Source organism: Hypanus sabinus, chromosome 18 (assembly GCF_030144855.1).
Source record: "Hypanus sabinus isolate sHypSab1 chromosome 18, sHypSab1.hap1, whole genome shotgun sequence".
NCBI lineage: Eukaryota > Metazoa > Chordata > Chondrichthyes > Myliobatiformes > Dasyatidae > Hypanus > Hypanus sabinus.
This window is the reverse complement of record NC_082723.1, coordinates 21,679,105-21,706,443: the sequence shown is the minus strand read 5'-3', so window position 1 is coordinate 21,706,443 and position 27,339 is coordinate 21,679,105. Positions and strand designations below refer to the sequence as shown.

At 38.0% G+C, this 27,339-nt stretch overlaps 1 protein-coding gene across 4 annotated transcripts in view; it reads left to right on the top strand.

The window, feature by feature from the left end:
• ttll11 (tubulin tyrosine ligase-like family, member 11) overlaps positions 1-27,339 on the top strand; it is a 177,510-nt gene that overhangs the window by 12,199 nt on the left and 137,972 nt on the right. For all 4 annotated transcript variants that reach the window (XM_059993846.1, XM_059993845.1, XM_059993842.1 and 1 more), the window contains exon 3: positions 3,643-3,776. In XM_059993846.1, the coding sequence (XP_059849829.1) occupies positions 3,643-3,776 (134 nt within the window). The remainder of the gene's footprint in view (positions 1-3,642; positions 3,777-27,339) is intronic.

The following is a 27,339-nucleotide window of genomic DNA, read 5'->3' as shown; positions in this document are numbered from 1 at the left end:
ATGTGATGTCACAGGGCGATACATGCTCTTTGGTCCATTAAAGTGCATGCCAACCACAGTGCCCAAGAAGATAGTCCCAATTTCCTGTGTTCAGCCTATATTCATTTTAGGGTTGTCTCTAACATGTACCTAATCTCCTTCTTAAATGGTACCATTTCCTCAGGCAGGTTATTCTATATACTCACCATCCTCTGCATGAAAGAGACACAACACAAAGTGCTGAAGGAACTCAGCAGGACAGGCAGCGTCTATGGAAAAAAGTACAGTTGACGGATGCTGCCTTGCCTGCTGAGTTCCTCCAGCATTTTGTGTGTGTGTTGCTTGGATTTCCAGCATCTTATCTAAATGAAAGAAGTCTTTTAAAATATATTTTTCCCTTCTGCCCCCAAATTAATGTCCCCTAGTTTTAGTCTCCTGCTCTGGGGAGAAAACAGTTTCCATCAGCTGTATCTCTGCCCCGCAATTTTGAACATTTCTGTAAAGTCAGTCTTCACTCCTATATTCCAAGAAAGCCAGGCCCTGTAATTCAGGCCCCTTAGTCCTGGCAACATCCTCAAAACTTTTTGCTCTTTTTTCACATCTTTTCTGTAAAACATGGTAACTAAAAGTGTGCATACAACAAGCTTCAGCCACACTGATGGCTTATACAACTGCAAAAAATGTCCTGTCCTGTCCGAAAAGCATTTTCCATATATATACTTGATTTGCTGTTTTATACAAACTAGGCACTTGTACTCTTGGGTTCCTCTGTTCCTAGACACTCCTTTTATGCCTCACATTTCATACCCCAAGTCCAAATCCTACATAGTTTGTCTTCCAAAATGCATCACCTCACAGTTATCTGTATTGAAATGCATTTGTCATTCTTCAGCCTACTTCCCTAACTAATAAAAATACCTTTGTAATCTATGATTTTTACTATCTAGTATACCTTCTAATTTTGTGGCATTCAGAAACTTACTGATTAAGTTGTGTGCATTCCCATCCAAATCATTTGGGTATATAAATATAACCACTGGTCTTCATTCAAAGAAACAATTTCCAGCCACTATCCTCAGCTTCTTATTTTGGTGCCTATTTTGAATCTACCAAACTAGCACTTCCTGGATTCCATGAGATCTAACCGTTCAGACTTATCATAGGCCTTGCTAAAATTCAAATAGACAACATCAACACCACCACCATTTTCTGTGTTTCAAAAGAACTCTTAAGTGGTTTGTTCAAAGGTCCAATTTAATGTCAGAGAAAACGTATACAATATACATCCTGAAATGCTTTTTCTTCGCAACCATCCACAAAAACAAAGGAGTGTCCCAAAGAATGAATGACAGATTAAATGTTTGAAACCTAAAGTACCCCCCCAGCTCCCCTCCCTCCCACATGTAAGTGGCAGCAAGCAACAATCCCCCCTTCTCCCACTGGCAAAAATAAGCATTCACACATGCCACCGAGCACTCAAGTGTGAACAAAGCAATTGCAAAGACTCAGGCTTGCTGTTACCGCAGAGACTTTGCATTTCACCCGGTATACAACTTACCATAGGCCCTCTTCCTCCCTAATAAAGGAGAAAGAGGTGTCTCTGTTTTCTCAGCGAGTGCGGAGACATAATAAACAACTTGCTGGTTTATGATGTTAAAAGTCAGTTACGTCACTTTTCTCAAGTTCTGTGCCTGAAGATCTCGGGTCTCCCACCTCTCCCTCTGTTTGTGATGATTCCTCCATATTTTGATGGTCAAAGCAGGCATACAAAGCTTATCAATACAAAGCAAAACTTATCTGGAAGCAAAGCCTGTTGTCACCCATGTCACTTGGTTTCACTTTGTAACCGGTAATAGCATTCAAGCCCTGCCACAGCTGTCAAGCATCCTTCATTGATTCAAGTTTGGTCTGGAATTTCCACTTTGCAGTGAGATGGCTTTCTGGATATCATACCTCGATTTCTTATATCTTTCTTGGTCACCAGACCTGAAAGCCACTGATCTGGCCCTCAGCAGATTGTGGATCTCGTGGCTCATCCAGAGCTTCTGGTTGGGAAAGATGCTGAATGATTTGGTGGGGATGTACTCGTTTATGACTTTTTATAAAGTCTGTGACAACCATGGTATATTTATTCAGATCCTCTGAATCCACTGGCTTGAAGCAATCCCATAGCCGTTCCTCTGCCTTCCTCAGCCACCTCTTTGTTGTCCTTGTCTCTGAAGCCTTGCCCTTTAGCCTCTGCTTCTATATTGGTAAGAGAGGGACAGCTAAGTGATCAGATTTCCCAAAATGCAGTCTAGGCTTCAGGCTTGACTGCTGCTGCTAGCCTCTGGAAGAAATTCCCCCTTCCCCGCCCCCCCGAAACTGTTTCCAGAATGGATATTCGTAAGCAGAATGGTTACAGGGGAAACCTGCACTAAATGCCCATTACTTTTACTTTTCCTGGTTGTCACAGTCCATTTGAAGCCTTTACCTTGGGTGTGACTACCTTTGTAAAAATCTCATCTTACAAAAGATGATCAGTAAGTTTCTGGATGCCACAAAATTAGAAGGTATATTAGATAGTGAAAATCATTGATTACATTGGGATTTTTATCAGTTAGTAGGCTGAAGTAGGCTGAAGAGTGACAAATGCATTTCAATACAGATAACTGAGGTGATGCATTTTGGTAGATGAAAGACTAAATATCAGAGTATATCCAAATCTAGCTCCAATTCCTTGACTTGGTTTGTCAGGACCTGTACCTGGGTGTACTTCCTACAGATGTAGTCATCAGAGAGATCATAAGGTTCTCTGTCTTTCCACATTTTTATAGGAGGAACATTCTACTGCCCTAACTGCCATCTTAGTGTACTCTGAATGAAATGCTCAGGATGAGTGCCAAAATAAAACCTTATGCACCTACACCAATACCTCACTTCCCAATCTCTCAACTTCTGCTCCATTCCATTTAACCTTACCTACAATTTATTAGAAAAAGTGCCCTCCAATTAGCCAATCAATGAGACTTGCCTTTTTAAAGTTCCTGTTCTTGCTCTGAGCACCAGGGTCAACAAGAATTTGGGTATATCAGGAGGGAAGAAGTTATACTTGCATGCTTATGTATTGAACATAAAAGCTTGAATAGTTCGTTGTTCAGAACTAATATGCATGATACAGACATTTGTAGGAAGTGCTTTGACTAGAAACAGTGCCACATATATTGTTTGAATGCAGGTCCTGTGAGGAAGCTTCTAATTACTAAATTGAGATCCTTGGGACAGACATAGTTTAACATGGATAGTTTATTAGGATATCACTGCCATCATAATGTATGTAAGTATTTGACTTTCTGAAAAGCATTACTTTTTGAATTTTTTTGAGAGGGCAGGGTTAAAAGGGGTGTTTGTTCTGTCTCTTTGATCCATTCTCCAGCCTGGTAGATGGTGGTATTGCACCTTGCATTGGTCTGCAAACTGCCAGTAAAGTTAGGAGAAGATGATTGAATAGCTCAGTTTTTGAAGACATTTAATTAGTTCAGTGTATATTCTATAAGTCTTTTTTTGATTTAGCACTTATTTTTCATAGGTCATGATTTGTTTGCTAGTATACTGTTTTATATTAACCTTAACTATGTACTACGACCCAAGGATTTAATAACTGCAGCATTTTTCCCTTTTTAGGAATGATGGAAATGACACGTAAAGTCAATTTTAGTCGAGCGGTTCGAACGATGCAGGAATTATTCCCTGATGAATACAAGTTTTATCCTCGTTCTTGGATTTTGCCAGAGGAATACCAAAGTTTTGTAGATCAGGTAAAATGCTGAGAAAATTTTATAACTGCTTCAAATATAAATTGGAATATCATTCTTCTTTTGCTCATTCATAATAAAGGAAATTGGCTGTAAAGATTAACTTTTATTTAAAGAATGTCACAGGTAAAATATGAAGCCTTTCCTGTTAACTATTGATATGAAGAAGATCTAAAGAAAATGTTTTAGTTTCAGAAAACCATCACCTCTCAAAGGATTTGTGAGATATTCATTCTTGTTTCTTGCTTTTTCCTTTCATATAACCATATAACAATTACAGCATGGAAACAGGCCATCTTAGCCGTTCTAGTCCGTGCCGAACGCTTACTCTCACCTATTCCCACTGGCCCGCACTCAGCCCATAACCCTCCATTCCTTTCCTGTCCATATACCTATCCAATTTTACTTTAAATGACAATACTGAACCTGCCTCTACCACTTCTACTGGAAGCTCGTACCACACAGCTACCATTCTCTGAGTAAAGTAATTCCCCCTCATGTTACCCTTAAACATTTCCCCCCTAACTCTCAACTCATGTCCTCTTGTTTGAATCTCCCTTACTCTAAATGGAAAAAGCCTTTCTAAGTCAACTCTATCTATCTCCCTGATAATTTTAAATACCTCTATCAAGTCCCCCCTCAACCTTCAACACTCCAAAGAATAAAGACCTAACTTGTTCAACCTTACCCTGTAACATCGGTGCTGACACCCAGGTAACATTCTAGTAAATCTCTGTGCTCTCTCTATTTTGTTGACATCTTTCCTATAATTCAGTAACCAGAACTGTACACAATATACCAAATTCTGCCGTAAATACCTTGTAAAATTTTAACATTACATCCCAACTCCTATACTCAATGCTCTGATTTATATAGGCCAGCATACCAAAAGCTTTCTTTACCACCCTATCCACATGAGATTCCACCTTCAGGGAATTATGCACCATTATTCCTAGATCACTCTGTTCTACTGCATTCTTCAGTGCCCTACCATTTACCATGTATGTCCTATTTGGATTATTCCTACCAAAATGTAGCACCTCCCACTTATCAGCATTAAACTCCATCTGCCATCATTCAGCCCATTCTTCTAACTGGCCTAAATCTCTCTGCAAGCTTTGAAAACCTACTTCATTATCCACAACGCCACCTACTTTAGTATCGTCTGCATACTTACTAATCCAATTTACCACCCCATCATCCAGATCATTAATGTATATGACAAACAACATTGGACCCAGTACAGATCCCTGAGTCACACCACTAGTCACCAGCCTCCAACCTGACAAACAGTTATCCACCACTACTCTCTGGCATCTCCCATCCAGCCACTGTCAAATCCATTTTACTACTTCAATATTAATACCTAACGATTGAACCTTTCTAACTAACCTTCTGTGTGGAACCTTGTCAAAGGCCTTACTGAAGTCCATATAGACAACACCCACTGCTTTACCCTCGTCAACTTTCCTTGTAACCTCTTCAAAAAATTCAATAAATTTGTCAAACATGACCTTCCACGCACAAATCCATGCTGACTGTTCTTAATCAGACCTTGTCTATCCAGATTATTATATATACCATCTCTAAGAATACTTGCCATTTAATTCACCCACCACTGACCTCAAACTGACAGGTCAATGTAAGCATCAAAGCCAATGTAAACATCAAAGATAGATTTTTACATTTAAAATGTGCCATTGAAAGATATATCAGACCTATTAGTGTCAGACCAGTAACGATAGTGATTTTTTTTTTGTATTTGTGATCACCACTCCATTTCAGGTACTTGATAGATTTTCTTTCTGTATATGTGATACCATGCTGTTAAGCAACTTGAGAAAAAGAATGGTCATTGAGATTGCACTGCACCAATCTAGTAAGTATAGATGGCTGGTGGTGTAGTAGCATCAGCACCGGACTTTGAGGCTCGAATCTGGCGGGCTCCTTGCACGCTTTCCATCCGTGCTGGGTTGAACGTTGAGCTAGCAACCATACCTCGTTTAAAAAAAAAAGACAAATGCTAAGGAAACAGCAAAAATTCTGCTTTTTGCATCACGAGGCATGAGAAAGGAACAGCTAGTAAGAAAAAGTGCTATTTATGCAGATAAGGCATCATGAAGTCTAAGTGAGCTACCTTTTGAAAATTGAAGAAGTATGATTACTTAGTTTATCACTTACTAAGTGTTTTCTTAAGTAGTTTCAGTATTTTGAAACTTCTTTTTGTATCATCTGATGTCTCTAAGCTAAGACTTTCAGCTTAATTTAGTTTAAAAACTTGATCACTTGTAGTAAAACTGAATTTCTGTACCTTAAATGTAAAGCTCAATATTCTGAAGCTTCCTTTGGAGGATTATCAAAAGAAATTTTTTGAACAAAGCTTTTGAAGAGACCATTGACAGATGCTTGTTTAAAGGGGTAGGAGGAATGAAGATAGTTGAGAGACTAAAGAACAATGTTCAAACCATTAGGGCCATACAACTGTAGGTATAATGCCAGTTACACTTGCATCCAAAAATGGCAGTGATACCTATCAATCAATGACAGACAGGCACATAACCATGAAAAAATAGAAAAAATAGCTTTTAAGGTCAAGGTAGTGGAGGGGAAAAAAGCAGTTGAAGAGGGAAAGTCTGCATAGAATTGTGAGGAATAGATGATACTTAATGATGCTATGAATAAGAGAAGTGACTAAAGAATTTAGTGAAAGCCATTAAACAGACTTATGAAGAGAATTGATTAAAGACTTTCATAAGTGAAGGTTGTAGTTCGTGGAACTAGCAATAGATTATTGATTTGGTTAGGAAATTTTCTGATCAGCTAGAGGCCCAAAGTGAATAATACTGACTCTTTGATTACCAAGTTAGAATAATTCAAATGAGAAGTTGAATATCCTTTAAATTACAGTTGAGTTTCTATTATTTTTCTAAGTTGTATAAAACTAGAGATTTTTGTAGCACTTTATTTTCTGATATTTGTAATATATTTGTTTTCTACTTGTGTTGCTACTAATTGTCCTTTATGATGCATTTATTAACTATAAATACAGTTTGTATTAATTTAAATCCAGTCACCAGTTTGATACAAATAGAATGTGAAATACATTAATCACTTCACTAACATATAAACACAGAACAGGCCCTTTAGCCCACAATGTTGTGCCAAAACAATTAAATTACTAATCAAATGACTGACTAATCTCTTCTGCCTACACAATATCCTTATTATTCCATTTTCCTCAAATTTATGTGCCTATCTAAATGTCTCTTAAAAGTCCCTAATGTTTCTGCCTCTGCCACAACCCCAGACAGTGCACTCCAGGCATCTACTGCTCAATGGTATAGGGGAGAAACTTTCCTCTCGCATCTTTTTTGAAATTACCCCCTCTTTCCTTGTATGCATGCCCTCTGGTATTAGACATTTCAATCCTTGGGGGGAAAAAAATGTCTGACTACTCTGTCTAATTTTGTAAACCTATATTAGACCTCCCCTCACTCTCCACCACTCCAGAGAAAACAACCCAGTTTGACCACCGTCTTGTGATAGTACATGCCCTCTAATCCACACAGCACCCTGGTAAATCCCTTCTGCACCCTCTTCAAGCCTCAGCATCTTTCCTATCATGTATAGTTGTGCCAGACATATTCATGACAATCTTTGGATGCATCATGCTCTATCAACAGGATCAACAACCAGAAGAGATGGTGCTGATACATACAAGGAGCATCCTTATAAATCCACAACATTGACTATAAACCTTACAAAGTTCTGTGACATAAGAACAAATGAGACAAGAAAACTTTCTCCTTATTTCCATATTCAATTTCCCTTAAGTCAAGTCAAGTCACTTTTTATTGTCATTCCAACCATAACTGCTGGTACAGTACACAGTAAAAACGGGACAAGGTTTTTCAAGACCATGGTGCTGCATGAAACAATACAAAAACTACACTGAACTACGTAAAAACACAGAAAAAACTACACTAGACTACAGACCTACCCAGGACTGCAGGGCAGGCATTGCAATAAATAATAAACAAGACAATTGGCACAGTAGAGGGCAGTAAGTTGGTGTCAGTCTAGACTCTAGTATTGAGGAGTCTGATGGTTCGGGGTAAGAAACTGTTACATAGTCTGGTCGTGAGAGCCCGAATGTTTTGATGCCTTGTCCCAGATGGCAAGAGGGAGAAGAGTTTGTATGAGGGGTGCGTGGGGTCCTTCATAATGCTGTTTGCTTTGCGGATGAAGCGTGTAGTGAAAATGTATGTAATGGCGGGAAGAGAGACCCCGATGATCTTCTCAGCTGACCTCACTATCCACTGCAGGGTCTTGCAATCTGAGATGGTGCAATTTCCGAACCAGGCAGTTATACAGCTGCTCAGGATGCTCTCAGTAGATCCTCTGTGGAATGGGGTGAGGTTGGGGGTGTGTGGGCGATGGACTTTCCTCAACCTTTGCAGAAAGTAAGGGTGCTGCTGAGCTTTCTTTGCTATGGAGCTGGTGTTGAGGGACCAGGTGAGATTGATGAATTAGTTGCCCTCCATCTTGTTAAACCTGAAGTACTGAGAAGATTCATTTTTCTTTCCAACCTAGATATTCATGATCATCAAAACCAGTTTTCAGCCAATAGTTGTCACTCTTCATGACAAGAACAGACTCTTGATCGATGGATTTTGGAAAGGCTATGGGACCAGACAATATCGTAGCTGAAACAGTGAGAATTGAACTGTAGAACTAGTTTTTTTTTGCCCCTGTAGCTGTAGCAAGAGGGCTGTGATTTAATATTTCAGTTCAGCCACTGTATGTGGACTTAGTTCTAACTGGTTGCAGTACTGCCTGGTATGGAAAGACCATTACCATCACTGCCCGGTTTGGAAAAAGCTGCAGAGGATTGCAAACCTGTGGGCACTAGCTTCCCCAGCATTGGTGACATCTTCAAAAGGCGATACTTCAAAAAGGCAGCATCCGTCATTAAGGAACCTTAACATCCAGACATGTCACCTTTTATTGCTGCAATCAGAGAGGAGGTACAGGAACCTGAAGGCACACATCCAATGTTTTTAGGAACAGCTTATTTCCATATGCTATTAGATTTCTGAATGGACTATGAACCCACCAATGAACACTACCTCACTATTTTTGGTCTTTTTATTTGCACTGATTATTTCATTTAATCTTTAGAGTGTATTTCTTATTGTAATTTATAGTATTTTTGTTGCATTGTACTGCTGCTGCAAAACAATAAGTTTCGTGATATATGACAGTGATATTAAACCTGATTCTGAAGTAGGGTGTAGAAATATTAGGAAATAGCAAAGTACAATGGCCGTATTAGCATAAATAAATGGATGATCAGAATAAAGGAGCACAGATATAGCTTTAAACAAATGTAAAAGAGTAAGTGACATTAAGCTAAAAGATAATTTGAGAAGAGATGGGTAAGAACGTCAACGTCATTAGAAATCCATGTTTTGGTATGACAGTTTTGAGCATTAATCCTTGCTGGTGTTGCTTGCATCCCAGAAGCTATTTCTTGAAACCATGAAAAACTGCTTACTTTTTTTTTGATGCTTTCATTGGCAAACATGAGATTTTCACAGCGAGCTGTGTTTTCACACGTTTAGTTAGGCATTTTATTTTCAAGTACTAAAATCTTTTTGACAAGACCTATTTTCAGAGGTGTAAAGTCTATGTACTTGACCTTGTTATCTCTGAGTATTTCCATTTTTAAAGATCAAATGAGCACTGTAGAATGGAAAATGTAAGAGATTCTATAGAGTCTGGAAATCTTAAGCAGCACACAAAATGCTGGAGGAACCTAACAGGTCAGGCTATGGAGGAGAATAAACAGTCGCCGTTTTAAGCCAAAACCAGATGACAGGTCTTGGCCCAAAACGTTGACTATTTATTTTTCTTCATAGATGCTGAGTTCCTCCAACATTATGTGTGTTACTATAAAATGGAAGCTTGTTCACTGTGAAAACATTCTGCACATTATCGAAGATGACTTTTTATGCAATTCCAAGTATCATTGTGTTTTATGTATAACAACACTTTCTAGGGTACATTAGGTAAATCTATTTGCACTGGGGTTCGATCACCTTCAAGTATGGGCATCACTTTTTAATGTGTGTACGAGTTTGTTTTGCTTACACCATTGCCTCCATTTGTTTTGTTTAGCTGAGAATATGTCAACATGATGGCAGTGGAAATTCTATCAAGCTGTTGTTATAGGTCTTAATGACATTGCCACTGCATTGTATCACCTACTTTGTTTCACGTTGTGCATGTACCTATTTAAGAAATCAAAGTAGATCTTGTATTCTGAAGAGCTGTTAAAATCCTTAGAAGGAGCTGAATTTTGGATCAAATTCAGAAATATAGAAAGATAATGAATAACCAACTTCTGTTTTTAATCATTCCTACAGTTCAGAGTCTCCCTTGTTTCAGATACTTAAATAGGTAAAAATATCATCTCTGTATCTACACTGCAAAGTCTTATGAGAATGTTGTATTTTTCATTTTTCTAAATTATAGGGAATATAGGATCAGTCTGCTTGCTCGCTCTCCATTGCACAAGCTTGTCTTCCTAATAATCAATGTGATGGACCTTTGTTGCACTCATGTATTACAATTATATCCTTCCTTTGGTATGGAGACAAGAACTGTGCACAGTAATCGAGCTGCAGTATCTTGGCTCTACTACGGTGTTTTTCCTCTTGTACTTACATAGCCTTCCAATAAAGTTCAACATAACATTGGCCTTTCTGGTCACTTGCTGTACATGCACAGTATATTAGCGTTCGTCGTAAAGGGTCTGTCAGGTTTCTTTGAACACATAAACCAATTTTCTAACCATTTAAAAAAAAATCAGTCGTTCTATGAAAGGAGCAGACCTTGCATTTATTACATTATTTTGCATTTACCATGCCCATGTATATTTATTTACTTTGTTTATATCTCCTGAATGTTCCTGCATCTTTGCCACAACCTTGTCTAATTTGTCTAATAAACAAATTTGTCTAATTTTAGATGTCATACTGAATCTTTGCAAACTCCGAAGCAAGTAGGCTTTGTTTATTGACTCTTTCTGCACCTTACTGAAGACTACCTGAAAGTCCAAATCCAATTCATTGGCCCTATTTCTAGCTACAACCTCAAAAAATTCAAGTAGTTGGTCAAAATATGATTTTGTTTTAACACATCTATGTTTACCTGTCCTAATCAAATTATCATATTTCATTGCCCTGTTGCTGCTTCATTAATGATAGTTTCTATGCTTTTCCCTACTACTAATTAATCTGTAGTTGTCCATTTTCTCTTACTTGTGTTTTTTAAATAGTGGGGTTACTTTTCCTACTTTTCAAGCTTGCAGCAATTTGAATGATGACAACCTCTATATTTTTTTTCACCTTCTTTGAAAGTCTGGGGATCTCTTGATGTCAGTCCCTTTATCTTCATGAAAGTCAATTTCTTTAAGCTCCATAATCATCACAGACCTGTTATTTTCCAGTACTTATAGAAGATGCTTGAGATCTCATGAAGAAGGCACAACGTATTTGCTTAATCTCTCTACCAACTTCATATTCCCCAGCATAATTTCTTGGTTCATTCTTTTCATTTCAGTATTTCCTCTGGCAACGAGACCTCTGTTTTCTTTAAAACAAATTTTCTCCTCAAATCTCCTTTTAAACTCCTTCCTCTCACCTAAAACTATGCCCTCTTGTTTTTCATATCTCTATCTTATCTGTTGCCTCTTGTATACCTCTCTCAAGTTATCTCTGATTGTTGTTGGCCCCAGGGAAAACCTAGTCTATCCAGTGTCACCCTGGAATTGATCTTCCAACCCAGGCAACATATTGGTGAATCTCTTCTGCACTCTCCTCAGCACATCCACTTCTATCTCATATACTGGAGATTTGTGCACTTGAACATCAATGTCCCTCTGTTCATCAACATTCCTTCACTCCCTACCATTTACTCTATATGTTCTCCCCTTATTAGACTTGTTGAGATTTTGGGCTTTATTTAGATCTCATCTTGGATTTCCGAGAGTAATAAACAATGGTAAGAATTTGAACTTTTTTTCTTTCATTAACTTGTGTAATACTGGTAACTATAATTGCAATCTAGTATTAGGCAATTAAATAATCTAGTGCAAATGTTCTTCTAATGAACCAACTGATGTAATTGTTGGTGGAACAATGCATAATTCAGTAATTCATAATTCAGAGTTTCTTCCATTTCTTTCTTTCTCAATGCTTGGTATAACTAAGAGCTGCAGCCCTTAATACAAAAGAGGAATGGAAAGGAAATGATGAGTCACGTAAATATATTAGTGTAAGATTTGGTAAATATGAAAAACTAAAGAAATATTCAGTTTTAGTACCACAGATAAATCGTTAGCTATGGCTTGATCTAGCACACATGCCTCTGGATAAGAAAGGAATGTGTGGAGGGATCTTGGGATCCAAATACACAGCTCAATTAAAGTGACTGAAAGATAGCATGGTGAAGAAGGCATATGGCATGCTTACCTTCATTGGTTGGACTCCTGGGGGGAAGGGGGAGGAGTAATGGAAGTAGATACAAAAATATTTTTAAAAGGCTGTTTGATGGACACTTCAATCTGGAGAGATATGGATCATGTACAAGCAGAAGAGAATTAGTTTAATTTGGTATCATGTTGAATGCAGAGATTGTGGGTTGAAGCACTGTTCCTTTGCTGTACCATTCTATGTTCTATGAGTTCAGGAAACACTGCAGAAGCTGTGACACTTATGCACATTATTTTATAAAATACTTCATTAGAGGATGCTGCCTTTCTGATGACTTAAAACCAAGACCCTATCTACCCCTTAAAGTATGTTGTAGCAATATTCAAAGTTAAGAAATAAGCTCTCTTGATGTCTACGTCTATAATTTTAATTTCTAATTATCACTAAGTTGGAGTTTGCAAAGTAGATAAGCATACTTTCAGAGGTGGCACATTAAGTAGAGCACATATCTTATCATATGTGACTTTGACAAAACCAAAGAAATTGTAATTTTGTGCAAAAGCTTACACCTTGGGGAAAGGAATTAGACAATGGAAAGAATACAACAAAATTGGGGAGTTATATTTTTAGAAAGAAGAACTTGCACTTGTATAGTATCTTCCTCAACCTCAGGAGGCCCCAACGCAATTTGAAATCAAATAATTACTTCATGAAGTGTTGTCATTTTTGTGAAGTAGGAAGTATGACAGTTGATTTCTGTACAACAAGATGACTAGATAACCTGCTCATGATATTTATTGAGGAATAAATGTTAACAGAGATAACTTCATTACTTTTTGAAATATTATTATAGCATTTTTCATAATTTTCTCAAAGACTGGACAGGGACTCCATTTAATGTCTCATGTGAAATACATTCTCTTTATTAGAACAGCACTCCCTTAGTACTAAAGTTGAGCATTAGCCTGTATTTTTGTGGCCACATTTTTGGAGGGGTCTTGAACCAACAACCATCTGACTGAAGCAAGAGAGCTACCCAGTTAACTATGAGAAAAGGGGTGGTAAGTATTTTTTAATTTGAAAAGGCAATTTAAGAGGCAATGAAATGAAACCTCTCAAAATCAAATACTTTGCCAGTGAAAGTCATGGATTTAACTTCCATGGGTTAACACGGGAAGACAGATCAAGGATTACCGAAGATGGGAGGGAAAATTGGAATTTTGTCCACACATACAAGGTATAGGCCTAGATAGAGTCAACACAGAGAGGATGTTTTCTAGAGTGGGGGAGTCTAGTAACAGAGGACAGAGCCTTGGAATAGACGGACATCCCTTTAAGAACAGAGATGAGAAGAAGCATCTTTAGCCAGGGTGTGGTGAATCTAGAATTTATTACCACAGACCAAGTCATTGGATATACAGTGAATTCTGGTTAATTGTGCCATCTGTTAATTGGGGCAGTTGTTTATTTGGGAAACTTTGAAGAACAAACATAAATCGAGAAAGTAGCCAAATTCCCTTCATTTATTTGGGACTCTATGCTGCTTAATTGAGGCAGGAAACTGTTGACAGACAGCTTCTAACTAGCTTCAGATATGTGCACTTGAGTGGCCATTGGACTTGGAGTGAACAGTTTTTAAATAGCATCAATTGTGTGTGCTTGTGTTCAAAAAGCAGTGATTTTTGTCATTGAAAGTTAGTGAGAAATAATTTTTTTCTCACTGCAGTTTTAAGCATTTAGACTTGGAGATGCCAGAAATGGCCAGGAGTGAAAAGGAAATTACTTCACTAGGAACTTTGTGGAACTTGAAGGTGTCAACAAATATCTTGAATGTTGCATAGAAAATTTAAAAAAGATTGGAAGATGCAGCCATTGATAGCTTTGTATGAAGGCAGTCCATTATCTACACTAGGTATCTCTGTACTAGGTATCTATGTGTCAGCATATACCTCCATTAATAACTACTGTATTAGAAGCTAATTCACAGTTTTATAGTACTGTAGTAGTGTTGATAATGTTCTACTTTGTTCTGTATTTCATTAAAAATATAATTTCTTACTGAGCTTGTCTCTTATACCTTTATAACAATTTCCATGAAACTTCGGCTAGTTGGGGCAGTTGCTGAATTGGGCCAAAATGTACTAGTCCCAGTATGTCCCAATTAACTTGAATCCACAGTACTTAAATCGGAGCTTGGTTTGTTCTTGATTAGTAAGGGTGTCAGAGGCTATGGGGAGAAGGCAGGAGAATGGGGTTGAGAGGGTTAATAAAGCAGCCATGGATTTAATGGCAGAGCCATCTCGATGGGCTGATTGGTTTAATTCTGCTCTTGTTTTATGGTCTTATGGAATTATAGAACATGGAGGCTCTCAAACACATTGCACAGCACCCTTTTTTAAAGTTGTGCATGGATACCTATGGTCCTTGTTTCCCATCCAGAGACAGTAGACATAGATCCCAAAGAAATGTTCACTATATTCAGTAGCATAAAATTAGAGCTGAGGAGGAAGTTTGGCAAGCAATACTGGTTTTCAGATTGTGAAGCATGGTTATGTCTATGGCTGTTTTAGGATTTCTTTGTCCTGGAAGCAACTGCCCAACCTTTTGGGACAGAGTGATTCCACATTATTCCATGATTCCCAACAGAATTCAATTTTGCAGACTTGTTGCCAAATTTGAAGTTAAAATGTCATTGTCAATGTGAATTAATCTTGCCTGTCTGGATAGACAGAGCTGTCTTCCTTTGTCCTTTCTTGGATGAAAGAAGACAGTGAATAGCAAATGATAGATCTAAATGAGGAACCCAAGAGATTCTGCAGAGTAACACATACAAAATGCTGGAGGAACTCTGCAGGTTAGGCAGTATCAATGGAAAGGGATAAAAGTCAACATTTCAGTCAGAGACCCTTCATCAAGACTGGAAAGGAAGGGGGAAGAAGCCAGTATAAGAAAGTGGAAGAGGGGAAAGAGTACAAGCTGGAAGATGAAATGTAAAGGCAGGTGGGTGGGGGATGAATTGAGAAGCTGGGAGGTAATTGATGGAAAAGGTAAAGGGCTGAAGGAGGAATAATTTGATGAGAGGAGAGTGGACCATGGGAGGAAAGGAAGGCGGTTGGGAACTAGAGAGGTGACTGGCAGGTGAGGAAAAGAGGCAAGAGGGGAGCCAGCATGGGGAATAGAAGAGAGAAGGGTGACAGGGAAAATTGCCTGAAGTTAGAGAAATTGATATTCGTGCCATCAGGGAGGAATTGATTTTTTTTTACATTTATCTGTTCTCTACTATGTTGACTCCCTGTTTTCATAATTTCTGTTATATGGGAAGGGGTGAAATTTATTGATGTAATTCTGAACTCTACCAGAGACTGATTCTTTCCTGCGCAGCTTAATGAAGTTACCTGATTATGCCAATAGATGGCAGTCTGTCAACGTGCCATATCTAATGTGCTGCACCATTTCTCAGTAATATTTTAATTTGTGTATTGTGGCAAGTGATTGCGCTCAACTTTACCAGAAGGTGGAGCAACAATATCAATTTTAAGGTAATTTAAAAGTTAGCAATCAAGTACAAATAAGGATTTGCTTTAGGAAAAGATGACAAGTTGCCATCACAGACAACATATTTACTTCCTCTGTGCCTTTATATTATTACTCCATCAACTGGTGTCAATTAGACAATGATGATCTTTCATTAACGATAATTCATAAACTGTTTGACCTGAAACCAATTTAGGAAAATAGGGAAGAAATTAATTGATTGAAATAAATCATTAGTTTGGTTCTGTAGCCTTAAATAAGATCTAAATCCGTAAAGCTAAACTATAGATGAAGAAAGCAAAATGCAAGCAAACAGAAGCACTGCAAAAAAGTGAACAGATTTCTGAGTGAACCATGAGCACTACTTCACTTCTTGCTCTCTTTTTGCACAATTTATTTTATTTATCTTTCTATTTATATTTCTAATTGTAATTTACAGCAATTTATGTATCACTCACTGCTGCTGTAAAATAACAAATTTCACGACGTATGTCAGTTGGCCAGTCAACATCAGAGCTGTGTAAAAAGAGCTACCTTTCAGTCTGAACGGTGATCAAGAGTTAAAAGGCAGAGTTTTGCAGCAATTTCGGAGTTAAGGAGCAACCAATCACCAAGAAGCAGTGTGTAAAAAGAGCTACCTTTCAGTCAGGTCGGAGTCCAAGATTTAAAAAGAAAGACCTTTGCAGCAGTTTTCTCTGAGTTGAGGAGTGACCAATCAATGAGAGAGGTTCATTAGAAAGAGCCAATAAACATTTTTCAAGTGGAAGCAGAGTGGGCATTCTTTTGAGTGTGCTAGTGTTTAAAGTGGCTTTGGCTCATCAGGCTTGGGCAAGGTAAAGTGTTTAGTAAGTTTCTTTTTTTTCTGTTCTTGTATGTTTATTGCTCATCTGTAAGGGCGTAGTAGTTTAGTGAGAGTGGCTTCGAGGCAGTGTTTTGTGCTGTGTGTCGGATGTGGGAAGTCTGGGAGACCTCCAGTCTCCCAGATAAGTGTATCTGCTTAAGACACAACCATGGCTATCAAGAGAAGTCAAGGCCAACATATAATACAAAGAAAGGGCTTGTAATAGAGCAAAAATAGTGGGAAGTGAGAAGATTGGAAAGTTTTAAAAACCAACAAAAGTCAATAAAAGCCATTACAAAGGCAAAGATGGAAAGCAAAAGTAAGCTGGCCAATAATATTAAAAGGGTACCAAAAGTTTCTTTATTTGCATAAAGTTGTTAAAGAGGGGAAAAAGTAAATATTGGTCTACTGAAAAACAATGCTGGAGAAGTAGTAATGGTGGATGAACTATATAAGTATTTAGCATCACTCTTCACTATGAAAGACACTAATAGTGTAGTGGAAGTTCCAGGTGTCAGGAGTCATGAAATAGAAGTTGCCATTACTAGAGAGAGGGTTCTTGGGAAACTGAAAGATCTGAATGTCGGTAAGTTACCTTGACCAGATGGTGTACACCCCAGTGTTCTGAAAGAGGTGGCTGAAGAGATTGTGGAGGCAGTAGTAATGATCTTTCAAGAATCACTAGATTCTGGAACGGTTTGGAAGACTGAAAAATTGCAGTTGTCACTCCACTCTTCAAGAAGGGAGAGGGACAGAAGAAAGGAAATTATAGGCTAGTTAGTTTGACCTCAGTGGTTGGGAAGATATTGAATGTTGCCTGGATTGGGGAGCATGCCTTATGAGAATAGATTGAGTGAACTTGGCCTTCTCTCCTTGGAGTGACGGAGGATGAGAGGTGACTTGATAGAGGTCTATAAGATGATGGGAGGCATTGATCATGTGGATAGTTAGGGGCTTTTTCCCAGGGCTGAAATGGTTGCTGCAAGAGGACACAGGTTTAAGGTGCTGGGGAGTAGGTGCAAAGATGTCAGGGGTAAGTTTTTTACTCGGAGTGGTGATTACGTTGAATAGGCTGCCAGCAACAGTGGTGGAGGTGGATATGATGGGGTCTTTTAAGAGACTTTTGGATAGGTACCTGGAGCTTAGAAAAATAGAGGGCTATGGGTAAGCCTAGTAATTTCTAAGGTAGGGATATGTTCAGCACAACTTAGTGGACCAAAGGGCCTGTATTGTGCTGTAGGTTTTCTACGTTGATATGTTAATTGATAAGGATGTGGTTTTGGGGTACTTGGAGGCACATGATAAAATAGGACATAGTCAGTATGGTTTCCTCAAGGGAAAATATTGCTTGACAAATCTGTTGGAATTCTTTTGAAGAAGTAGCAAGTGGAATAGGTAAAGGTGGATCAGTGGATGTTGTATACTTGGATTTTCAGAAGGCCTTTGACAGGGTGCCACACTTGAAGCTGCTTACAAGTTATGATCCCATGATAATACAGGAAAGATTGTAGTACGGATAAAGCAAATTTGGCAAAAAGTGTGAATAAAGGGAGCCTTTTCTAGCTGGCTACTGGTGAATACTGATGTTCCACAGGAGTCTGTGTTGGGACTGATTCTTTTTATGTTATTTGTCAACGATTTAGTTGGAAAAATTGATTGCTTTGCTGTAAAATTTGCAGATGTTATGAAGATAGGTGGAGGAGCAGATAGTTTTCAGAAAGTAGAGGGGCTACAGAAGGACGTACACAGATTAAGAAAATGGACAAAAAATGGCAGATGGAATACAGTGTTGGGAAGTGTATGGTCATGCACTTTGGTAGAAGAAGTGAAAGGTGGGCTATTTTCTAAATGGAGGGAAAATACAAAACTGACACTCAGAGGGACTTGGAAGTCCTTGTGCAGAGTTCCCTAAAGGTTAATTTGCAGGTTGAGTCTGGTGAGAAAGGCAAATGTGATGTTAGCATTCGTTTTAAGAAGACCAGAATATAAAAGCAAGGATGCGATGTTGAACTTTATAAAGCACAGGTGAGGCCTCACTTGGAGTATTGTGAGCTGTTTTGGACCACTTATCTTCAATAGACACTCTGAAACTAGAGAGGGTTCAAAGGGGATTCATGAAAATGATTCCAGGATTGAATGGCTTGTTACATGAAAAGCATTTAATGACTCTGGTCCTATATTCACTAGAAGTGAGAAAAATGAGGATGACCTAATTGAAACTTATGAATGGTGAAAGGCCTTGATGGAGTGGATATGGTGGAGAGTCAAAAGACCAGAGGACACAGTCTCAGAATAGAAGAGCATCTTCTTAGAACAAGGATGAGGAGAAAGTTCTTTATCTCCTTTGTTGTCTGGTCCAAATGAGCATTGCTTTCATTAGGTTGATTTGGTTAAAATTAGTACTTAGAATGGAAGAGTTTCTCATGTGTGCAAGTGACATGTACAAAAAATAATTATTGTTATTTTGTTTACAGCTATACAATATACTATCTGTAAAGCTTGAACAACATTGTGGACTGGTTAGCCTATCCTTTTTTAATTTAAATATGGCCTTGATTATACAATAAAGCTAACAGTGTAGTTACAACCATTCAGTTACTGAGATATTAAATCAGTATGTACACATTTGGAATTGCATGAGCACAGTTAAATGTGGCAATCCGGAGGTTATTGCTTGTGAGTCCTTACTTTTGCAGAGTGATAATGTAACAATATCTTTGAGGAAGTTGGCATTCATGTATTACCAAGAGGTGTGAATTTGTTGTGCCTGGCCATTGGATTTCCAGAAAACATGGCAGAAACTATTTCCAGTGAAGGACCCAGTGAAAATATTTCTGGTAAAGCATCATTGACCACAAACATTAACTCTTTTTATCTCCCCACAAATGCTGCCTTTTCTGTTGAGTGTTTCCATTATTTTCTGGTTCCAACCACCTGATTTTCAGAAAAGATCAAGGCTTAGTTTTTCCAAATGTTAGGGTACAATATGTTGTGTTTTTAATTTGAAGTAAGTTTCCAGCACTGAAAATTTACAAATTTGCACCCTCAATCTATCAAATCCCTCAGTTGAATTCAAGTATAATTGTAATTTAATCATATATGAGTACTCATGAATACAGCTAAACGAGACAGCATCAGTATGGGGTCAAGGTTCAGAGATGCATTACCAACCGTCACACAATAAGCAAACAAGATCATAATCGCGTAATAAGAGTCCCGAGGCCCACTTCTTCCCCACACACCCCCTCCCCGCAATGTTGTGGCTTGATGCATACAAGTCAACAAACCCATTTGTAAACATATGTAAACCCATCAGTAAAAATGCAGAAAATACATGTATTTACTGTATATAGTTTAGACCTCTGATACTATCTGTCAACTGGCCCCTGATGACTGCTAGGTGACACAGTGGCTTTAAGTCCTCATGTATAGAAGCACAAACAGAATATAAGTAAAAACACTGGCTGGTGGCGTAGTGGCATCAGCGCTGGACTTTGGGGCAGAAGGTCCCATGTTCAAATCCAGCTGGCTCCCAATGTAGGCTTTCCATCTGTGCTGGGTTGAGCGTTGAGCAACTTGACCTCATAAAAAAGAAATTGCCTGCTACAGAAACATCAACTGCAAAAAAGTTGATGAAAAACTGCAAAAAAAAGTTCAACTCTCTTGTGAGTTGAAAGGCAATTTCTTTTCTCTTAATTATTACTGAAGATTTTTTTGAATAATGTTTTAATTTTTCTTTATCTTTTACTTTCCTCATCCCATCAGTTTTGTTCATGATTTAATGTTCAATTTAATATTCTGATTTACTGTTCCTAGTTTACATTCTACAGATCGGTAAGGATTCTTAATTTTAATTAGTTAAGTAAAGATACTCATTTCCCATAGGTTCCAGATCATCTAGTGAGGACTTACATTGTTTCTATTTTCTTATGGCCTGAAATCAAACTGCAAAAGCTCATTGAAAATCTGTGAGTAAATGCAGTAAATGTTAGTGTATTTTGACAGGCACACGAATAGGTTAGGGGCCAAATGTGGGCAAATCGAATTGGCATACAGTATTGTGCAAAAGTCTTAGGCACCCTAGATTTTTTTTAATATGGTTTCAGATGGTACGGTCTCCGTAGAGCCCTGATCTCAACATCATGGAGGCTGCCTGGAATTACCTGGTGACACAGAAGCAAACAAGACAGCCAAAATCTGCAGAAGAACTGTGGTAAGTCCTCCAAGATACATGGAACAACCTACCAGCCAACTTTCTTATAAAACTGCGCAACAGTACCTAAGAGAATTGATGCAGTTTAAAGGCAAAGGAGGGTCACGCCAAATATTGATTTGATTATACATCAAGTATTGATGTTTTCATTGTTTTCTGCTCTTCATAGTTAATTTTTTTGGTATTTAGAAATGCTGCCTTTAAAAATAATGAAATTCAACTTTGCTTTACAGATTTTTGTTTACATGTACCTAAGAATTTTGCACACTACTGTAGATAGCTAATCTTAGTCAGCATAGATGAGATGGGTTGAAGACCATGATGTATAACTATGAATCTGTAAGTCTATTACTAACCACAAAATTCAGGTCATTAATTTAGCTATGCCTCATCCTGTGTAGAATATGTTCGAAAACTAAAGAATTGTAAATGCTGAAAAGCTAGTTTTGTAATTCTGATGAATAGTTATTGATCTCTACAGATTCTAACTGATCTGCTGAGTATTCCAGTGTACAATATTCTAATACATAACTTCCATTTTTCTTATAGTCCTTTGTAACAGTGTCAGGTCATCAATGTGGAAATCAAGGCATTTAACTTTTCATGTGGTTAGCCAGCTGAGCTTCAAGAAAGGAAATGATTTGACTGAATAACAAGTATAATAAACTTAATTGTCTTCAGCTGGGTAATTATTGCCAGGACTCATGATGTTGCAATCTGTTTATCACAGGTCACCTATAAATACAGTGGCATGCAAAAGTTCGGGCACCCTGGTCAAAATTTCTGTTACTGTGAATAGTTAAGTGAATAGAAGATGAACTGATCTCCACAAGTTGTCAATTTAAAGATGAAACATTATCTTCAACATTTTAGGCAAGATTAGTGTATTTTTTAAATTTTTGTTTTGTACAATTTTAGAGTGGGGGGGGAAAAGGAAAGGAGCATCGTGCAAAGGTTTGGGCACCCCAAGAGATTTGAGCTCTCAGATAACTTTTATCAAGGTCTCAGACCTTAATTAGCTTGTTAGGGCTATAGCTTGTTCACAGTCATCATTAGGAAAGGCCAGGTGATGCAAATTTCAAAGCTTTATAAATACCCTGACTCCTCAAGCCTTGTCCCAACAATCAGCAGCCAATGGGCTCCTCTAAGCAGCTGCCTAGCACTCTGAAAATTAAAATAAATGATGCCCACAAAGCAGGAGAAGGCTATAAGAAGATAGCAAAGTGTTTTCAGGTAGCTGTTTCCTCAGTTCGTAATGTAATTAAGAAATGGCAGTTAACAGGCACGGTAGAGGTCAAGTTGCGGTCTGGAAGACCAAGAAAACTTTCCGAGAGAACTGCTCATAGGATTGCTAGAAAGGCAAATCAAAACCCCCAATTGACTGCAAAAGGAAGATTTAGCAAACTCTGGAGTGGTGGTGCAGTGTTCTACTGTGCAGCGACACCTGCACAAATATGACCTTCATGGAAGAGTCATCAGAAGAAAACCTTTCCTACAACCTCACCACAAAGTTCAGCATCAGAAGTTTGCAAAGGAACATCTAAACAAGCCTGATGCATTTTGGAAACAAGTCCAGTGGACAGATGAAGTTAAAATAGAACTTTTTGGCTGCAATGAGCAAAGGTATGTTTGGAGAAAAAAGGTGCAGAATTTCATGAAAAGAACACCTCTCCAACTGTTAAGCATGGGGGTGGATCGATCATGCTTTGAGCTTGTGTTCCAGCCAGTGGCATGGGAAACATTTCACTGGTAGAGGGAAGAATGAATTAATTAAATACCAGCAAATTCTGGAAGCAAACATCACACTACCTGTAAAAAAGCTGAAGATGAAAAGAGGATGGCTTCTACAACAGGATAATGATCCTAAACACATCTCAGAATTCACAATGGACTACCTCAAGAGGCGCAAGCTGAAGGTTTTGCCATGACCTTCACAGTCCTGACCTAAACATCATTGAAAATCTGTGGATAGACCTCAAAAGAGCAGTGCATGCAAGACGGCCCAAGAATCTCACAGAACTAGAAACATTTTTCAAGGAAGAATGGGTGCAAATCTCCCCAAACAAGAATTGAAAGACTCTTAGTTGGCTACAGAAAGCATTTACAAGTTGTGATACTTGCCAAAGGGGGTGTTACTAAGTACTAAAAGTCAGGGTGCCCAAACTATTGCATCGGGCCCTTTTCTTTTTTTGTTATTTTGAAACTGTAAAAGATGTAAATAAAGAAGTAATCTTGCTCAAAATATTAAAGAAATGTGTTATCTTTAACTTTATGCCTTTTGGAAATCAGGTCATCTTTTACTCGCTTTGCTATTCACAGTAACAGAAATTTTGACTGGGGTGCCCAAACTTTTGCATGCCACTGTATCTGTCTTTATTGTAGGGTTTTAGATTTTTACTTATTTGTTTGTAAATAGATTTCAGTTTAACAAAACATTAACTTAATTATGAATTTGATTCCCCGCAAGACTGAATGAACAGCCTTAAAAGAGAAATCAATAAACCTAGTGACCAAAACCAAATTAAGATATGAAGGATCTACCTTAGACAAAAAAAAAATCATTGTCATTGGGAAAATAGTATTTTGTTAGATATAAAGGATTAGATGGATTTAGATTGTCATTGTTAAAAATTGCCAAAAACTGATAAACCTATATAAAAATAGCAAAATAAAGGTTTAATGGAATGCTGGGCTGTTTCCATTGGGACTGAAAGTGCAAAGCTGTATAGCTGTAAGATTTTAGACCCCTTCTAGACGCTTGAATTGTACATTCTAGCAGCACCACAGTTTGCAGTAGAGATCTGTCAAAATATTACCATGTAAGTATTAAAGATGAGAACACTCTGCTCTTGGATATGTGGCCCTCTTCCTCAGTCTATTGTATGGACTGTACTTGTATGGTGTCATTTTTGCATTTTTAATAACCAACAGACTTCAATTGTACTTGATATGTTACAGTGAATATAATGTACGTTTTTCACTGAACTGAGTTTAAAGTGCAATATAAAATGTGGCGAATTTCAGCTTCTATGTTTAAGCATACAAGCACTCCTGACAGATCTACTCGCAAGCCTACCTGTGTTCTTGAGCACTGCATCACCACCACTACCCCCCCCCCCCCACCCAGTGTTTCAGACTCTACACAACCCCCACAGTCTGGATCCTGTCCTTGATTTCTGAACGATCAAATACCATATTATCAGAGTTTTAGGAAGATATTTTTTTACCTAGAATAATGAGTGATCCATTATTTTTAAGGTGATTAAAGAATTTAATGTGGAACATAGAAAATAAAATCCTACAACAGGGCATAACATCTAAAAGGAGGAGGTTCCAAAATCATTGCATTTTGCAATGATTGCTAAAGACAGGGTTTCAGCTTTGTTTCAACCAGAATTGCCAAATGAATGATCTGTTTCAGCTTCTGGCAAAATCCTTCACCATCAAAGAAACCAATCTTAAGTCAAGAAATTCAAAAAATAGCTGAGAGCACTAAATATCGCAAAGGCTATAGAACAGGACAACATTTTCACTGCATTATTAAAGACCTGCCCTCTGGAACTGCTTGCCTCTAGCCAAATTGTTCTGGTGCAGTTACAAAACTGCCAATTACCAGACTTAGTAGGAAAATGCCCAGATATATAATGCTCACAAGAAGCAGGATAAATCCAACATAAAGAATCAGTCTACACTATCAGGTCCCAAATCTTTAACATAAACCATCAAGAGCGAGGATTTTAGATGCATGAAAACACCACTATATGGTTATTCCCCTCCCAATTTGCACATCATCCAGAACTACTTTATAATTCCTTCATTGTCCTATATAAATCCTGCAACTCCCTCCCAGATAAAACTGGGGTACTTTCAGCAGAAGAATTGACTCCCACAGTGGCTCACCACCACCTTTGTGAGGGCAGCAAAGCTGATTTTGCCAGTGGTGCCCCAATCCTGAAATAAAAACTTAAAATAAAAGGTATGGTGTTCAGGGGTGATATATCAGAGAGCACTTGTCACAACATTATAAATTTGGAATTTGAACCTAAATTTAAAAAACATTAAACTAGGGTATTGAAAGCTGCAAACCAGTATTTAGATGGTATTAAGGTAAATATCTCTTATGATCTCCCAGCTAATAGTCATTTTCTCAGCTAATTGTAGAATTTCTTCTCATTTTCCTAGAGGTACAGTAGTTGAGGCAACTAGGATTTTGTTTGGGGTAAGTTAGCAAATAGCCACATATAGTGGCTAGGAGGAACAGCCCTTTGCCTTAATAGATGATATCTTCCCTTTAGCTAAGTGCCTATTCTGGATGCAGTTTGATTTAGTGAAACACTTGGGCATTTCCCTATGGATGGAAAAAGCAGAGTGTTGCTTTGGCAACCTGCCTGTAGCTTAATAATATGAGTAAAAATAGATAGCTCTTACTAATTCATGTCCTTGCAAAATTAAAATAAATGATAAATAGAATGAGGAAAACTGGTTTAAAAACATTCATTCAAATTCACTTCTTTGCTTTTCCCTGCTAAATATGCTTGTCAAATTTATTCATCGGAGAGGAGAAATGCAAAGCTGTTAAGAAACAACTAGAAAAATCTGATTTTCTTTGGTCGGGGGGAGATCTGACATTTGCAGCAGAGGTTCAGGCTCTGATGGAAGACACTCAAGAAAGTTGTAACGAAAAATGCCTGCCTGAAAATTCAGTCGAGAAAACTGCTGCTCTGATTGGCAGTTGCTCTTTTTGGAATTTGTACATTTTATCTGTGTGAATTCAGTTGTTATGATTCAGTTCTTCAGCAGCAGTGGAAAAAAATAATATGACCAGTCTGATAATTTAGTCAGTACCCTATGCAATTGTGTATTTGAAGATGCGTTTGTATTTATGGTATATACCAGATAAATGAAGGAATGATGACTGAAATTAAAGATGCATTCAGAATGCAGAGGATGTATGCAGGTTCAAAATGAAATAGAGGAAGCACGGAACTGCTTAAAATGTACACATCCTCTAGGTATATGGTTCATTGGTACAATTTAATATTGGAGAATGTATACAGTATACAACCAGAAATCCTTGCTCTTTGTGGGCATTCCCAAAACAGAGAAAAAACCCCAAAGAATGAATAACAGAAAATGCTAAAACCCCAAAGCCCTCCCCCCTCACACAAGCAATAGTAAAAGCATCAACCCTCCCCCTCCTGCTTGCTCCAGAAAAACATTAAATCCCCCTCCCACCACCCACCTTGCAAGCATTAGCAAAGCCTCCAGAGACCGTGAACTAGAGTCCATCAAAAGCTACTGTCTGTTCCCAACACTTCAACATCTCAGACTGTCCCTCTCCCCGTCTCTCCCTCTCTCCCCTCCCCCTCTCTCTCTCGTTGCTCTTTAGCAATGGGGGGGGGCAAGTAGCTTCCTGTTTTGATGTCAGAATCTGTATCGTCCATTATTTGGGTTCTCCCAACTCAAGAAGCAGCTGACTCTCATTCACCATCAAAAGAGATTGCTTAGTGCAGAGGTGTATATAGGGCATATCATTGCTGTAATTTAATTCAATGTAGTTATTTTGCCTTAATTATTTATCACTTCAATTTCTTTCACACATTATTCATTTTCTCATTTAAGGTGCTTTTTTCCCCCACTTGCAAGTAGTTATGTTTCCCATTTTTAAATTCTTCAGTTCTGCTGAAAGATCATTTGAAATGATAATCCATATGTGACTGTTTGAAGTCACTCAAAATGAAATAGTTGAATACCAGAGCCAAGATGCACAGTTAATACTGAGAGTTAAAGCCAACGAATCCAAGGAAATCTTGGATGTCAATGGTTTCAAGGATTAGATAAGAGAAATAAAGATAGTTTATGATAAGTATAGAGAAGTGAAAGCAGGAGTACAGAAGGTGTAGTGGGGTACATAAAATACATTTAGGAAGACAAAAAAGGAGGCATAAAAGTGCACTGTGGTCAAGTTTAAGGAAAATCTCAAAGCATTTTTAAGTATGCTAAGGGCACAGGGATAATTGGGGGAAAAGTAGGGCACATTAGCGACCAAATGGCAGTCTGCCACAGACTATAGGTGAGGACTAATTTAACTATTACTTGTGTGTATTTACAATAGAAGAAATATTGTAGTTGGAGAACTCCAGGAAGGAAACAGTGGAATTCTAGAGCAAATTACAACAAAAATGAGCTGTTAGATTTCTTAACAGGCATAAATCTGGATCAATTTCTAAGGGCTGATGGATTGTATCCCTGGTGACATGGAAGGTAAAAAAGGAAATTGTGGCTCCGACAGGTATTTTCAATTTTTCTCTGGTTACAAAGAGGTGCTAGATGATTACAGGACATCAAATTTGACCGTATGCTATCTATTTTTAGTCAAGAAGGACATCAAAGAAAAGCCAGGAAATTGCAATCTGGTGAGTCTAACATCAATAGTAAGAAAGCAGTAAGAAAATTACTGGAAACATTTCTGAGCGACAG